Here is a 17,500-nt window from a genome sequence, read left to right as displayed (position 1 = left end):
AGAGAGGGATGGAAACGAGTTAGAGAAGAGAGGGATGAAAACGACAGTTAGAGAAGAGAGGGATGAAAACGACAGTTAGAGAAGAGAGGGATGGAAACGAGTTAGAGAAGAGAGGGATGAAAACGACAGTTAGAGAAGAGAGGGATGGAAATGAGTTAGAGAAGAGAGGGATGAAAACGACAGTTAGAGAAGAGAGGGATGAAAACGACAGTTAGAGAAGAGAGGGATGGAAACGAGTTAGAGAAGAGAGGGATGAAAACGACAGTTAGAGAAGAGAGGGATGGAAACGACAGTTAAAGAAGAGAGGGATGGAAACGAGTTAGAGAAGAGAGGGATGAAAACGACAGTTAGAGAAAAGAGGGATGGAAACGAGTTAGAGAAGAGAGGGATGGAAACGAGTTAGAGAAGAGAGGGATGGAAACGACAGTTAGAGAAGAGAGGGATGGAAATGAGTTAGAGAAGAGAGGGATGAAAACGACAGTTAGAGAAGAGAGGGATGGAAATGAGTTAGAGAAGAGAGGGATGAAAACGACAGTTAGAGAAGAGAGGGATGAAAACGACAGTTAGAGAAGAGAGGGATGACAACGAGTTAGAGAAGAGAGGGATGAAAACGACAGTTAGAGAACAGAGGGATGGAAACGACAGTTAGAGAAGAGAGGGATGGAAATGAGTTAGAGAAGAGAGGGATGACAACGAGTTAGAGAAGAGAAGGATGAAAACGACAGTTAGAGAACAGAGGGATGGAAACGACAGAGTTAGAGAACGGAGGGATGGAAACGACAGAGTTAGAGAACGGAGGGATGGAAACGACAGAGTTAGAGAACGGAGGGATGGAAACGACAGAGTTAGAGAAGAGAGGGATGGAAACGACAGAGTTAGAGAACGGAGGGATGGAAACGACAGAGTTAGAGAAAGGAGGGATGGAAACGACAGAGTTAGAGAACGGAGGGATGGAAACGACAGAGTTAGAGAAAGGAGGGATGGAAACGACAGAGTTAGAGAAAGGAGGGATGGAAACGACAGAGTTAGAGAACGGAGGGATGGAAACGACAGAGTTAGAGAAGAGAGGGATGGAAACGACAGAGTTAGAGAAAGGAGGGATGGAAACGACAGAGTTAGAGAACGGAGGGATGGAAACGACAGAGTTAGAGAACGGAGGGATGGAAACGACAGAGTTAGAGAAAGGAGGGATGGAAACGACAGAGTTAGAGAACGGAGGGATGGAAACGACAGAGTTAGAGAAAGGAGGGATGGAAACGACAGAGTTAGAGAAGAGAGGGATGGAAACGACAGAGTTAGAGAAGAGAGGGATGGAAACGGAGGGATGGAAACGACAGAGTTAGAGAACGGAGGGATGGAAACGACAGAGTTAGAGAAAGGAGGGATGGAAACGACAGTTAGAGAACGGAGGGATGGAAACGACAGAGTTAGAGAACGGAGGGATGGAAACGACAGAGTTAGAGAAAGGAGGGATGGAAACGACAGAGTTAGAGAACGGAGGGATGGAAACGACAGAGTTAGAGAAAGGAGGGATGGAAACGACAGAGTTAGAGAAAGGAGGGATGGAGCTGTCAGTCAGTCTTCATGTTTTCAGATGATTTTTTAAATCTTAGCAGCAGCAGCAGGATTTTTTCGCCTCAACAGCAGATTTGTGTTTCTATTTATTTTCCATCTTTCTTTCCTGGTATTCTGCAGTGATGGAAAGTAACTAAGTACATTTACTCAAGTACTGTACTTAAGTACAGTTTTGAGGTACTTGTACTTTACTTGAGTATTTCCATTTGATGCTACTTTATACTTCCACTCCACTACATTTCAGAGGGAAATATTATACTTTCTACTCCACTACATTTATTTGACAGCTTTAGTTACTTTTCAGATGGAGATTTGACACAATGGATAATATAACAAGCTTTTAAAATACAACACATTGTTAAAGATGAAACCAGTGGTTTCCAACCTTTTTGACTTTTGACGTCTTACAAAAAGCAGTGTGTAGTCGGGTCACATTTCAGATGTCTATGAGTTGTTAACAGCTCCACCAAATAGTGATTTTTCCCTCTAAACCTCACATGGTTTCATTTCAATAAATGTTCAAATGATCCAATATTTCAGCAAAACTCAAAGATTAGAGAAAAAGTCCAAAAACTGAAAACAGATTTGTGTATCAGAACTTTGTTTTTTCTTCTTTCCTCTCCCATTAATCATCTCACGACCCCTCAGATTTATCCGGTGACCCTTTGGAGGGGCCCGACCCCTAGGTCGGGAACCACCGGACTAAACTAGCTAACTGTATATAAAGTAGTTCAAACTAGCTCCACCTCCAGCAGCTACAACAGTAACATGCTGCTTACACACTGATGCTTCAGTATTAATAATCTAATGATGTCATATATAATAAAATATCAGTCAGAGGGACCAAACCACTACTTTTACTTTAATACTTTAACTACATTTTGCTGCTAATACTTATGTACTTTTACTTAAGTAGGATTTTTCATGCAGGACTTTTACTTGTAATGGAGTATTTTTACATTGTTGTATTGGTACTTTTACTTCAGTAAAGGATCAGAGTACTTCTTCCTCCTCTGGTATTCTGACATCAGCAGTTTAACAAGATGAAGGTTCTGCTGCAGGAAGCTGCTTCAACACGGACAGATCAATCCTCAACCGATCTGAACCCAACCGAACCAAACCGAGCTAAACCGAGCTAGACTAGACTAAACTGAACCAAACCAAACCAGTCATTATGGTCTGTAATATTTCAGCTGTAAACCTCCAGCAGGTTTGAGGTTTTACAGCCTCAGGACGATTAAACATGATGGAGCTGCAGCAAACTGTCATTAACTCAACCAGGCTGTCTCACACACACACACACACACACCCACACACACACACACACACACACACACACACACACTTATCTGTTGACAGCTGCCTTACTGTAAACACTAGCTGAACATCCAATATCCTCTGTGTGTGTGTGTGTGTGTGTGTGTGTGTGTGTGTGTGTGTGTGTGTGTGTGTGTGTCCTCTCATCATCACAGCAGGTGACAGATGCTCCACGGCAACAGAGTCTCCAGAGGAAAACTTAACTTTGATCCCAACACACACGCACACACACACACACACACACACACACGCACACACACACACACACACACACACACACACACACACACACACACAGCAGGAGACGCCTCATCACTCTGTGGAGGGAGGAGACAGAGACAGCAGCTTTCTGCTCCGCCACACTTCAGAGGAGATCCAGACCAGGAGGAGGTTCAGACCAGGAGGAGGAACCAGCAGGAGATCCAGACCAAGAGGAGGACCAGGAGGAGGTTCCTCTGTAACTGCCTCAGTAGTCTGACTTTGTTGGAATCAGAAGGAACCAGACTGAAGACTGGAGGTTCAGGAGCGGAGAGTTTAGATGAAGATATCAAGTCAAAAGTGTTTCAGTGCTGCAGGTCCCAGACTGAACCGGCTTCATCCAACATGGCCGTTCACCAGGCAGGTCGGGACTCTGATCGGCTGACAGGTCAGTCCGTCTTCTCCGACAGATGACATCACTGAACGTCTCTGATGTTTCGGCGGGGTGACATCATCACGGCTCCGCTGCTGACCCGGATTCACCTCAGGTCCACTTCCTCCGGTGACGTCCCTTCACGTTCTAACCCTCCAGACCCTGTGACCCGTCCTTCACACTCCACTCATCGCTCCGCTCTCTCTGCTGCGGCTCCTCTGACCACAAGCCTCAGGATTACAGTCCGGTTTGAACAGCTGGAGATGTTTGTCTCTGTCAGCGTCTGCTCAGGTCTGGACTGACGCCACGCTGACAGACAGGAAGCACAACTCTGATAAAGTCTAATCTGAGCTCACTGGCCAGATATTTCCCGGAGTGAAGATGCAGGAGGCGGTGAAGCCGCTGTTCGCCGCTCTGATGCTTCTGTCCGGTTTGGCCTCGGTCAGCGGGAACCTGCTGCTCCTGCTGGTGCTCCTGCTCCACAGGGAGCTGCGGGGCGAGACTCTGGGCCTGACGCTCAGCTGCGGCCTGAGCGACCTGGCGCTCGGACTCTGGACCGTCCCGTTCGGCGCTCACAACAGCCTGCTGCGGCCGGACGGCTTCCCCAGCGAGGGCGCGCTGTGCCAGGGCAGCGGCTTCCTGTTCCTGCTGCTCCAGACCTCCTCCCTCCACTCCCTGACCTGGGCCACCGTCGACAAGTTCGCCCAGATCCGCTTGGCGCTCAGCTACCGGCGGCTGTGGACGGCTCGGCGGACTCGGGCGGTCCTGGTCCTGGTGTGGTCCTTCTGCCTGCTGGGCGCCGCTCTGCCCCTGCTGGGCTTCGGCAGCTACTCCTACAGCGACCGCCGCTTCATCTGCTGCCCCGGCTTCACGCCCGACAACAAGGCCTTCAACGCGCTGTGGATGGCGGCGGGCGTCTTGGCGCCCGTCCTCACCATGTGCTTCCTGTACGGCTGCATCGTCTACATCGCCAGGAAGCAGGCGAGGCGCGGGACGTTCGCGTGCAACGAGCAGCACTGCTTCTACGTTCCCGCCAACAGCTACTGCAGGAGCTCCATGGTGATGGTGGCCACTTCAGGTGAGTTCAGACTGGACTTCAACCTTTTTCATATCAAGGACCCTAATTTAGTCCACATTAGAGCCACGGACCCCCATTTGATGACCGAAATCTGAGAATGTTTTTATTGTTTGACATGATTTTGTCCAGAAATGTATGAATATCTGCATTATAGTCATAGAGAAAGATAACAGTGAAACTATGATCAGTACAATCATTCTTCTACATTCTCTAACTTCTTGTAAATGAAATAATGCTGAAGTTTAACAATTCATCAATTTGCTGGGGACCCCCTGGAACCCCCTCAAGGACCACTGGTGGTCCCTGGACCCCACGTTGAGAACCACTGGCCTACACAACTTACCTAGCTATGGTAACAGCGACTCTAGCTGTGCAGCTGCTGCAGGTTCACACTACAGACTGGAAATGTCAGTCTGCTCAGTACAGCTGAAAGATACTCACTAAAAATCTAATTACGATTATTTGACAGAATATTGCGATTTAAACTGCGATTCATATCATCACAAATCTTTCTTGTCATACATTTCTTAGAACTTTAAAATTGTTTAAAGAAAAGTGATTTAGTTAAAAACTAGTTAAAAACTAACTGCACTCTGAGATTTGGAAATATTGAGATTTAGATTTTTTTTTTTTTTTTTTATTGATTCTTCAGCTCTAGTCTTCAGGTCACCAACCATCACTTGGAGTCCTGCTCTATTCTAAACATCTATACTGAACAAAAATATAAACGCAACACTTTTGGTTTTGCTCCCATTTTTCATGAGTTGAAATAAAAGATCTAAGACTTTTTCTATGCACACAAAAGGCTTATTTCTCTCAAATTTTGTTCACAAATTTGTTTAATCCGTGTTAGTGCACACACATGTTAGAGTGGCCTTTTACTGTGAGCAGCCCAAGGCTCACCTGTGCTATAATCAGCTGTTTAATCAGCATCTTGATATGCCACACCTGTCAGGTGGATGGATTATCTTGGCAAAGGAGAAGTGCTCACTAACACGGATTTAAACAAATTTGTGAACAAAATTTGAGAGAAATAAGCCTTTTGTGAGCATAGAAAAAGTCTTAGATCTTTTATTTCAACTCATGAAAAATGGGAGCAAAAACAAAAGTGTTGCGTTTATATTTTTGTTCAGTATAGCTGGCTAAAAAAAACTGTCTAATTAATAAACTTGGTTCAGTATTGTTGTTGTTATTATTATTATTGGTTCTCTGGAGAAGTGTCAGAGAGTTTTTGATGAACTTTCCTTCAGTTCTGGAAAAACAGAAGAAATACAAACTTGAAATCAGAGCTGTGAGCTGGACAATCATAAACTATTATAATTTCAGCTTTGACCACTCTGCAGCTTCACAAGCACAATATGCAAACAGCCAACTGTAAATCTGACCGCTCCGCTCCTCTTTTATTATGTAATATGTGTATTCTGTTTATTTTTAATGACTGTTTGTACTTTTAATTGCGTCCTTTAAATTGCCCCATAAAGTTATACTGCGTTGTATTAAGATAAGATGACACGCTATTGATCCCTGAGGGGAAATTAGGTAAATTATTATTGTTATTATTATGATTTAGAGAATAACTAAATCTGGAGCTGAAGGTCTGTTTGGTTTATCAGGTTTATCCTCGGCGCGTCTCTCTTCAGGTTTAAGTGCGGTGGATTTTGTTTTTATTTTCTGGACATTTGAGCCAAAATGTGACTCTGAAGTGAAGACATAAAAGTCACAAACAGCAGAGTGAAGTCGGTCTGCTGTTGGGACGGTGTGTGTCGGGGTCGGTCTGCTGTTGGGACGGTGTGTGTCGGGGTCGGTCTGCTGTTGGGACGGTGTGTGTCGGGGTCACGCTGACTCAGGTAACTCACTATAAACTAAATGACAGAGTGGAGCAGAAATCTAAAGCTGTCTGTCCTGCTGCATCACGGCTGCAGCGGTGAGACTCGACTCACACTCACTTCACCACACGCTGTGTTCACATGGAGCCTTTTAATCAGAACAGCAGCCCAATCAGAATAAAAACGCCTCGATCAGAATAAACTGGCCGATCCGAATTAAATTTCATTCCGTTTGCTCGGGCTGTTTAACTCTTTCATTATCCGGTCGATGGATAAAATCTCGACATGTAAACACTCATTCCGATCACTTTCTTTATCTCGCCTCTTTCTGCTCACACTCGCTCATTTAACGTAAGTCACGTCAATTACGTTTCCCCTTTTTTTCCCGGGAGGATTTGAATGGATGTGCTTGTTATTAACCCCGGAGCGCCCGGGCTTGATGTGGGCGGTGCAGCCCGGTTTTATATCAAGTCCTGACTCCGCCTCTCCGGGCCGGTTTCAGTTTACAGCGGTGAAAATTACAAATGGACCCAGCGTCTTTTTCTGACACTTATGGAGTCGTATGCTTTGATAAAACTGTTGCTTCATCAGAAAGAACAACAGGAAAGAAATAACCGACGCAGCTCCATCTTTTAAAAACATAAGCCTGTGTCAGAGAGCTGATTCAGTGTTCTGCGTATGCCAGAAACTTTTATTCTGATCACACACTGTGGAGCATGTAAACACACATCTCAATGCCATCGTTATATTTATCGCTCATGTAAACACTTGCGTGGCAATCTTCCTTCGGAATGATTTCATTCAGAATGAAAAAAAAAAGGTCTCATGTAACCGCAGCTACTGTCACAAACACACTGACCAGCAGTGAGAGGGTCAGAGGTCAGAGGTCAGAGGTCACAGCACCAGAGAATGATTATAGATGTTGGGGTGGTGAAGGGGAAGACAGAAGAACCAGGCACAGGAACAGACAGACAGACAGACAGAGAGTGTCTGTGCTGCCTGCTGCTGTGGCTCAACAGTCAGTCAGTGGTTAGTTATTATCTCGTTCAGTCTGAAGCCTAACCTCTGTTTACCACCTGTTTATTTATAGAATACAGTTCATCACTGCTTCATGTTGACATCAATCTCTGGCCTCAGTTACACTCGTCTTTTCAATGCGGCACACCACACTTTCACCACATTGTTTTTCCTATTTTCCACGTTTTACAATAACAGTTAAGACTCAAAACTATGAAATAACACAAATGGAATTATGCAGCGATTTTATAGAACCTCTACGTTTCCCTCTGTGTGTGTGTGTGGGTGTGTGAATATGTGTTAGGAATATATAATTTTTCTGATTGCATTGATTGAGTGCGGGTAACCAACAGCGACCGTCCCTAGTGTGAGTGTGTGTTAATGTGCCTAGGGCATGGGGGGGGGGGTGCTCTCTTCTCTTTTGTGTTGTATTATTACTTATTGTTTACCTTTTGCATTTGGTTCCTTGTGGATTTTATGTATGTAAATTATAATATCATGATGATACATATCCTAATTTAGGCAAATTTTTAGGGCCTTTAGTCATGTTTTATGAGAATATGTTTGATATCATTTTACAGGGCAGCTTCTTAGCTTTCATTCAAGCCCAGTTGTGAGTCTGTCTGATAAATAAAGAGGTCACAAGGGCTCTTCAAAGTGTCAGTGACATTCATTTTTCCACAATTTTCACCTAAACTATAGTCTTTATTTGAGCACTGTGACATCTAGGAACATCACAGACACAAACATCAAGAACTGGAATACTCACAGGACTGTAAGGATTCAGAAAAGGTATAATCTACCCATACTATCCCATCGTGAGGGGTGAGTTTGGGCCTTAAAGTAGAAGAATGACTTCTCGAGGGAAATCTCTCACTTATGTTCTCGATTGTGAGTAATATGGTGAGTTGTCATTGTATTGTGAACTGGCCGCAGCACATAGGCCTTCTACTTAATGACACATACTACTCTTCAGACAATTCCCCAAAGAATTTCACGATTCAATAATTTACTGCCATTTCACCCAGAGGTTGCTAGGAGCTCATATTACAGGTCGCCTCCCTGCTGCCTCAGAGCGGCTCCACCTCCGCCACACGAGACACAGAGTATAGAGAGGAGGAGCTTCGCCTCACGAACCCTCAACGCCTTTTTCCAGGAAGGTTATTTTCTGCTGTTTTACATATTTTGCATGAAGCCTGAACTGCCAGCTGATCACAGAGCTGCGCTGAACTGTCAGATGTGGTGCAACTCATATCTGGCCCGGAGAGATCTGGCAGATATTTGAATTTCAGATCCAGAAATCACCTGACAAGACGAGTAACTGAGGCCTCGATGAGCTGTGCAGACAAACAGTAGGAGGCAGTGTCAAACTAATGTAAATTATGATGGCAGGGCAAGTCAGTCTCAAGTCAAGTCTCAAGTCTAAATGTAGATTTCCAAGTCAAGTCCATGTCATTAATGTCCAGTCTTAAGTCTAAATGTAGAACAGCAAGTCAAGTCAGAACAAATCAAGAGTCCAGTATCAATTTAATATCTTAAAGAAAACTAAATATCTAGGACTTTTCAATGCAATATGGTTTTAATAGGATAAAAACTTGGTAAGAGCATCATGAGTTTGATTTCTATAATCAGTTTCAACTTCAATAAATTCAATCATTCCATACAAATTCAGAAAACAGAATTTAAATTCAGTCGTCTGCTGGAACAAATCTCATCACTTTCAATCTAAGTAATTTACACAAACACAAGATCTCAAGTCAAGACTTTAGAAACCTTTTCAAGTCATCAGAGTACAAGTCAGAGTCAAGTCCCAAGTCACCAGAACCCAATCCAGTCTGAAGTCTTGTCTTGGTCATGTGACCTGTGTGTGTGTTGCAGTGTGTCTGCTGGTCTGCTGGCTGCCCTTCTCCTCTCTGTGTCTGTACGAGACGCTGAGCGGGCGGCGGGCGGCGGCCCTGACCTCTGCCCTCTGCACCTGGCTGCTGCTCAGCGGCTCCGCCCTCAACCCCTGGATCACCTGCCTCACACACAGGTGAGGACCACACACACACACACACACACACACACACTAATAGCCAATATCAGGTTTCACTTTTCTGCCCCACGATACGTATTGTCACATATTTATATTGCGATATATTGAACTTCAATATCTCGTCCAATCACTACCAACCACAGAGGACATGTCTCTCTCTCTCTGTCTCTCTCTCAATTCAATTCAATTCAATTCAATTCAATGTGCTTTATTGGCATGAAAGTTCACAGACAATATTGCCAAAGCATCAAGATGAATATTAGCTCTCTCTCTCTCTCTGTCTCTCCCTCTCTCTGTCTCTCTCTCTCTCTCTCTGTCTCTTTCTCTGTCTCTCTCTCTCTCTCTCTCTCTCTCTCTCTCTCTGTCTCTCTCTCTGTCTCTCTGTCTCCCTCTCTCTCTCTCTGTCTCTCTCTCTCTCAGTAGGTACAGGCTGGCTGTGAGGCAGAGCTTCCTCAGGTTTCTCCAGGTGTGTCGGTGTTACAGGAAGCCCCGCCCCCAGAGCCCCGCCCTCCACCTGGACACAGCCAATCACATCAGCTCAAAGACACCAGCAGCAGCAGCACCTCAACCACCAAAATCACCACCATCACAAACATCTTCATCACCATCAATACAACCAACACAACCACCATCATCATCCTCATCATCTTCCTCCCCTCCATCACCGGAGCAGCTGATCAGCTCTGAGACAGAACCAGACAACAGATCAGCTTCATCATCATCATCATCATCACCACATGTGTAAGGCGTGTTCACATGGGACGTTTATCCTCTGTCACATTCACAGTCTGTGTTGTTGTTGTTGTTGTTGTTGTTGTTGTGGGCATCAGCCCGTGACCTCATCAACACAGAGGACTCATTCATGATGTCGTCTGTTTGTTGACGAATCACAGACGCTCCTGTGACTCCGCCTCCTGGCTGATGAAGGTCTGAGCCAAACACAAACACAACTTCAATAACTTTTCATCCCCTCGCCTGTTTGGCGTGCTGAGTCAGCGCTGCGACGAGCCAGCGGCTTCAGGTTGCTGGTCCCCAACTCCTAGGACAGTGGTTCTCAATGTGGGGACTGGGGACCTCCAGGGGTTCTTGAGGAGGTTCAAAGAGTTCTAGAGGAAGTTCCAGGGTTCTTGAGGAGGTTCAAAGAGTTCTTGAGGAGGTTCAAAGAGTTCTTGAGGAGGTTCAAAGAGTTCTTGAGGAGGTTCCAGGGTTCTTGAGGAGGTTCAAAGAGTTCTAGAGGAAGTTCCAGGGTTCTTGAGGAGGTTCAAAGGGTTCTAGAGGAAGTTCCAGGGTTCTTGAGGAGGTTCAAAGAGTTCTAGAGGAAGTTCCAGGGTTCTTGAGGAGGTTCAAAGGGTTCTAGAGGAAGTTCCAGGGTTCTTGAGGAGGTTCAAAGAGTTCTAGAGGAAGTTCCAGGGTTCTTGAGGAGGTTCAAAGAGTTCTAGGGGAAGTTCCAGGGTTCTTGAGGAGGTTCAAAGGGTTCTTGAGGAGGTTCAAAGAGTTCTTGAGGAGGTTCCAGGGTTCGTGAGGAGGTTCAAATAGGGCTGGGCGATAATTCAATATTATCGTTTATCGTCTTTCAGTGGAATCATATCGTGATGATATGAAGATATTTTAATATCGTGACACACATTTCTGCTGTCTAAATTGATGATGACAAGCAAATTTTACTTAAAAACTCTCATAAAATGAGGTATGGTAGGAATATTATTTGAATATTTCTGTTTTGTTTGACATCACAAACATTTTCTCAACATCGAGAAATATCCTTATGATTATCATGATATTGATTTCAACTATATCGCCCAGCCCCAGGTTCAAATGGTTCTTGAGGAGGTACAAAGGTTCTTGAGGAGGTTCCAGTGGAACGAGGAACAGTTTAATTTCACTATCATTTAATAGAAATGATCCCAACTAGAGAACGTAGAAGTGACTTCTCACTCACCTTTAGTATCTGTGTGTTCAGTGTTACAGCTGTAACTCAACACTAAACTCTTCCATATGGAACTAAATCTGATCCAGTGGGTCCATGGCCTCATGCGTGTCTACTGTGTGTCTACTGTGTGTCTACTGTGTGTCTACTGTGTGTCTACTGTGTGTCTACTTACTGCTCCTTGGTATGAAGATGATGCAAAAAACTAAATCTAGCTACTTTTTGTAACTTGGCTAACAAGTTCGTCTTAATGTCTTTATGGTTATAATGAAGAAAACTTTGCTGCCGCAGACACACACCCGACCCTTCAGGAACCCCGAGCCACGGCTTGAACCCAGACCGAGGAGGGCTACTGAAATCAAACTGTATGAAAACTGGCAATCATCTCCAAAATAAACACCAGTCATACCTAGTCAGGTGTGTTTCTTTAATACCAAGCAACTGATTACATCTGCTCTCGTTACTGTGAGTTGATGATAATTGAGGGTTTTTGTGTACTTGTACTTTTTTGGAGTATTTGTTAAAGTCAGTCATGTGACTTTCCCTTCAGTCCATCTCTCCTGCAGTTTTGTCCTTCAGTCCATTTTAAATCCATCCATCACAGAACAGATTGTGTGTCTCTCCATCAGCAACAGAAACCGGATCAACGTAAACTGACAAACTGTGGATCCATTCACAGTGAGAAGAGGAATCTGACTTTACTTTGTTTCTGCACTTTATTTTCTCATTTCTAATGTTTCCAGTGAAAAGAATCCAGTCTGAACTCTGTTCTCTCTACTTTTAGAATCACATGGAAAAGATCACAGCTGACAACGTTCTCTGTTCTAAAGAGGAACTCAGGAACTTTTACTCTGAGGACATTTTAAATCACACACTTTGTACTGTTACTGAAGGACATTTTTACACCAGGACTTTTACTTCTCCTTCAGTAAATACAGTACTTCTACTGCAGTAGGATGTTTTAGTACTCTGTTTATTACTGACGGTCTGTAGCTCAGCTGCTCCCCCTGCTGGCTCCACAGGCTTCACACACACTCTCCTTTCTAGACTTTAGTTTGTAGACTGGGTGTGAAGATGTGAACGTGTTCAGTGTGACTGCACAGCTCAACATTATTCATTATTATTCTGTTAATATAATATCGTTATGTATGAAGTGACAGAGTGTTTATCAGACTGAACAGCAGTTTTGCTCCCAAACGTTACTGTTTCTGTAAATATCAAACTTTTTAAAACCTGGACCACAAGGAAACCCAGACAGATCAATCAGCTCTGGATCAGTTATTAATAACATAAATGATTATTAATGCAGCAGCAGAGGAGCCAGACACAAACTGAGTCAGACTGTCAGCAGGTCAGAGGTCAGAGGTCATAGAGGTCGTACCTGGTTCACCACCTCGAAGTAGAGAGCCAGCGTTGTGCTCTGATCCAGACCGCAGATCTTCCACTGGCAGGTTCCTCCTGTCCCGATCTCCTGCACACACACACACACACACACACACAGATTCAGCTCACACCCCCAGAGCAGCTGTACATACTATAAAACAGCATAAATAAAATATAAATAAAACAGTGATTTCAGGTAAGTCAGTTAGCAGGTTAGCTTGTTGCGGCGTACGTTCTCGGAGACGCAGGGTCCTTTGGCGTTCAGGGAGACGCAGGGTCCGATCGCTCCGGAGACCTTAACCTCCCGGGACGTCTGAAAACAAACACACCCCAGATCAGAAACAGAACGTAAAAGGACAGAGCAGATGGAGGACTTCAACACGGCGGAGCAGGAAGTGATGTCACGACTCGTACCTTGATCTCCAGCGTGGCGGCGAAGGCCATCTTGAAGGATCCCTGCACGTCTTTGGTGAAAACTCTCTGGAAGGTTTGCTTAAACAGAGACGTGTTGAAGGAGTCGGCCATCACCATGTAGCCCCTACACACACACACACACACACACACACACACACACACACACACACACATACACATACACATACACACACACACACACACACACACACACACACACACACACACACACACACACACACACACACACACACACACACACACACACACACAGAAGCATCAGGTTCAGTAAAATCAAACCCTGAGATTCAGAATCACAGAAATGACTGGAATGGAAATGTGGATAAGAATAAAAACAGAAGAAAGAAAGATAATTAACTTCCTCGTTGCCATTAGCAACCACTTCTATTTTTAACAATAGAACTCATCCAGGTGTGTTTTCCAGCTGGGATCAGATTTAACTCATCTGATACACAAGTTGCCATGTGGTCACTGCACAGTGTTGACACATCTCAGGCAACGTTGCCCTACAAAATTGCCCCAAAAGTTGCCTGGTCTATCGGCCCTGATGGGTTCATAAGGAAACCAATCAGCTTTCTTCTATCGAACCAGCACTAGTACAACTACTGTACCCAGCTGTGTGTGTGTGTGTGTGTCAGTGTGTGTGTGTGTGTGTGTGTGTGTGTGTGTGTACCCTGTGTGGTTGGAGCAGCACTTCATCTCCAGCAGGCCGGTCTGGTCCAGAGCGCAGGCGTAGATGTCGATGATGTGACCGTTAGTGGACGCTCTGCTGGCCAGAGCCTCGTAGTGCTGCACACACACACACACACACACACACACACACACACACACACACACACACACACACACACACTCACACACACACACACACACACACACACAGAAACACACACAGAAACACACACAGAGACACAGTTAAATACCTCTTTTCAAAGTAACATGAACAACTAGGAAGGAAACCAGTCTGGATCTCAGGATGAACTGTCACTCTCACTCACACACACACACACACACACACACACACACACACACACACACACACACACACACACACACACACACACACACACACACACCTTGGTGGCCTTCTTCATGAACTTGGCGTTGTCCTTCTCGATGTCGTGCCAGGACCTGATGGGCGTCTTCAGCTCGTCTCCCACCACCATGCCGGGCCCCTGGGTGGCCGGCCCGCCCACGAACGTCAGGATGCGGGCGCCGGTGTTCGGAAAGGTGCACTATGGGTAAAATTTAACATTCAGTCAGCGATCAGCTGATCACACCGGTGTTAGAGCCTAACCCAGTTACCAGAATCAGAACCAAAAACCCTACATCCTACCTCCTACATCCTACCTCCTAACCCTCCTACATCCTGCCTAACCCTCCTACATCCTACCTCCTAACCCTCCTACATCCTGCCTAACCCTCCTATATCCTACCCCCTAACCCTCCTACATCCTACCTCCTAACCCTCCTACATCCTACCTCCTAACCCTCCTACATCCTATCCCTCCTACATCCTACCTCCTAACCCTCCTACATCCTACCTCCTACATCCTACCTCCTAACCCTCCTACATCCTACCTCCTAACCCTCCTACATCCTACCTCCTAACCCTCCTACATCCTAACCCTCCTACATCCTACCTCCTAACCCTCCAACATCCTACCTCCTAATCCCTACATCCTACCTCCTAACCCCTACCTCCTAACCCTCCTACATCCTACCTCCTAACCCTCTTACATCCTACCTCCTAACCCTCCTACATCCTACTGCCTAACTCTCCTACATCCTACCTAAGCCTCCTATATCCTACCTCCTAACCCTCCAACATCCTACCTCCTAACCCTCCTACATCCTACTGCCTAACCCTCCTACATCCTACCTCCTAACCCTCCTACATCCTACCTCCTAACCCTCCTACATCCTACCTAAGCCTCCTATATCCTACCTCCTAACCCTCCTACATCCTACCTCCTCACCCCTACCCCCTACCCCACCCCCTCACCTCCAGCAGGCCCACAGCGATGGACATGGCGACCCCCAGGGAGCGGAGCGGTCTCTTGCCCTGTGTGACGGGCCAGGGGTCGCGCTGCAGCTCGCCCAGCAGGTCCGTCAGGTTCATGTCGATCTTCTGCACCGGCTGCAGGAACCTGGGGGGGCGGAACAACACCCGACACACCCAACACACACCCAACACACACCCGACACACACCCGACACACACCCGACACACACCCAACACACACCCGACACACACCCGACACACACCCGACACACACCAAACACACCCGACACACCCAACACACACCCGACACACACCCGACACACCCAAGACACACCAAACACACACCCAAACACACCCGACACACACCCAAACACCCGACACACACCCGACACACACCCAAACACACCCGACACACACCCAAATACCCGACACACACCCGACACACCCAAGACACACCAAACACACACCCAAACACACCCGACACACACCCAAACACCCGACACACACCCAAACACACCCGACACACCCGACACACACCCAAATACCCGACACACACCCGACACACCCAAGACACACCAAACACACACCCAAACACCCGACACACACCCAAACACCCGACACACCCGATACACACCCGACACACACCCGACACACACCGACACACACCCGACACACACCCAAACACCCGACACACACCCAAACACACCCAAACACACCCGACACACACCCAAACACCCGACACACCCGATACACACCCGACACACACCCGACACACACCCAAACATCCCGAAAACACGTTACTGCTGAGCAACTCCACAAAACACCCTGAAAACATTTTACTGGTGATCAATATTATTTTATACGACTAATATCACCATGTGTGAAATGCCAGTGTGGCTCCACAGTCTGGTAGATGTGTTCTGTCTGTCAGGATGATTAATCAATACTTTTCCAGACTGTTTGTCTAATCCCAAACTTTCCAGATCTGGAAATTTCCAGATTCATGTTCCAGACGTTTCTAGACTTTCCAGATCTGAAACTCTCTGCCCCCCCCCCCCCCCCCCCACATTTGTTTTTTGCCTGCAGCCATTTTAAAGCAGTGCTTTCTGTGTGTGTGTGTGTGTGTGTGTGTGTGTACCTGTTGGACAGAGGCTGTTGAGGAGCTTGAGGTCCTCGTCCCTGGGGGGCTGAAGGTTTGGTCAGACCCAGCATCTCCTGCAGGTCAAACACATTCACGTCACATTTCTGTGACTCACTGAGTCCACAGCAGAATAAACTTCAGTTCCTACATCATCAACATTACAACCAACCAACAGTCAGGAGGTCAGAGGTCAAAGGTCACGGCGGCCTTGTCACCCCAGTCTGAGCAGAGCTGAACCTGCAGCTGCTTGGCTCTGACAGCAGGACTAGTTACAGGACTAGTTACAGGACTAGTTACAGGACTAGTTACTAGGGTTGGGCGATATTTTTAAATTTTCCAACCAGCCACCGTCAGCCCATCAACCGGCGATTGCCGATATATTCATGCAGGTGTGTGTGCGGCGCGGCAACAAGAATACAAAATCCCCTATTTGGGATTATTTCGGTTTTAAACCGGACGAAACTGGCAAGCCGAAGGACCTACATGAAGTAATTTGCCGTCTTTGCAAACGAGTCCAGACGGGGACGGCCCATTGTTCCGAAACCCCAATAGTCTGAAAAATGTCCCAGTAGCTTGTCTTGTTCTTCTTAGGGGATTAAGCCTCACTACCATCGTAACATCACTGCTGCATGGAACGCTGCAGAATTCCAATTCAGGGAAGAAGGATTTTTAGAGTAAATATTCGACCGTGAGGTCCGACAGCCAGCTTCCACCCGGGAAGGTCCGATGACATCGTTCTGCATAATTATTAGCCATGTGCTTCTGCAGACCATGAATCTTTCTAACTGCAGGGAGAGTGCGTATTTTCGGAGCAATGGCCGTTTGTTTTCGGGATAACGGGCTGTCGGACAAATGGGCTTTCGGTCCGATGGGACATTTTTCGGACTATTGGGGTTTCAGAATAACGGGCCGTCGGAACAACGGCATGGCACCGTCCAGACAGGCTGAACAGCTCCGACACGATTTGAGAAAGAGTCGGATGGCGTCAGATGAAGGAGCCTCCCTCCACCTGCAGCCTCCAAACGAACAAACAGGTGGGATAACATATGATGCTGTTAAATGATCAGGGAGCACAACCGCACATACAGCTTTTGGTCTAGTTCTCAAATATGATTTATGAATCGACGTCGC

General features: G+C 46.2%; 2 protein-coding genes across 2 annotated transcripts in view; one reads left to right on the top strand and one right to left on the bottom strand.

Annotated features, from left to right (window-relative positions):
- The window catches only part of LOC139660587 (protein transport protein Sec23A), a gene marked incomplete at both ends in the record, with an annotated part of 23,704 nt that overhangs the window by 3,845 nt on the left and 2,359 nt on the right, over nt 1-17,500 (bottom strand). Inside the window, 7 exons of the mRNA XM_071538758.1 lie at nt 12,788-12,877; nt 13,022-13,102; nt 13,204-13,327; nt 13,898-14,013; nt 14,301-14,459; nt 15,230-15,374; nt 16,367-16,443. Of these exons, the coding sequence (XP_071394859.1) occupies nt 12,788-12,877; nt 13,022-13,102; nt 13,204-13,327; nt 13,898-14,013; nt 14,301-14,459; nt 15,230-15,374; nt 16,367-16,443 (792 nt within the window). The remainder of the gene's footprint in view (nt 1-12,787; nt 12,878-13,021; nt 13,103-13,203; nt 13,328-13,897; nt 14,014-14,300; nt 14,460-15,229; nt 15,375-16,366; nt 16,444-17,500) is intronic.
- On the top strand, nt 3,905-10,693 carry LOC139660588 (adenosine receptor A3). Its single transcript, XM_071538760.1, has 4 exons — nt 3,905-4,601; nt 9,323-9,476; nt 9,900-10,015; nt 10,560-10,693. Exons 1-4 carry the CDS (start codon nt 3,905-3,907, stop codon nt 10,691-10,693), a joined length of 1,101 nt encoding a protein of 366 aa, XP_071394861.1.

Source organism: Centroberyx affinis, unplaced genomic scaffold (genome assembly GCF_046629955.1).
Source record: "Centroberyx affinis isolate AG114_WGS23_722 - 3 ecotype Tasmania unplaced genomic scaffold, CSIRO-AGI_Caff_v1 ptg003345l_1, whole genome shotgun sequence".
Classification (NCBI taxonomy): domain Eukaryota; kingdom Metazoa; phylum Chordata; class Actinopteri; order Beryciformes; family Berycidae; genus Centroberyx; species Centroberyx affinis.
This window is presented reverse-complemented; position numbering and strand designations above follow the sequence as displayed.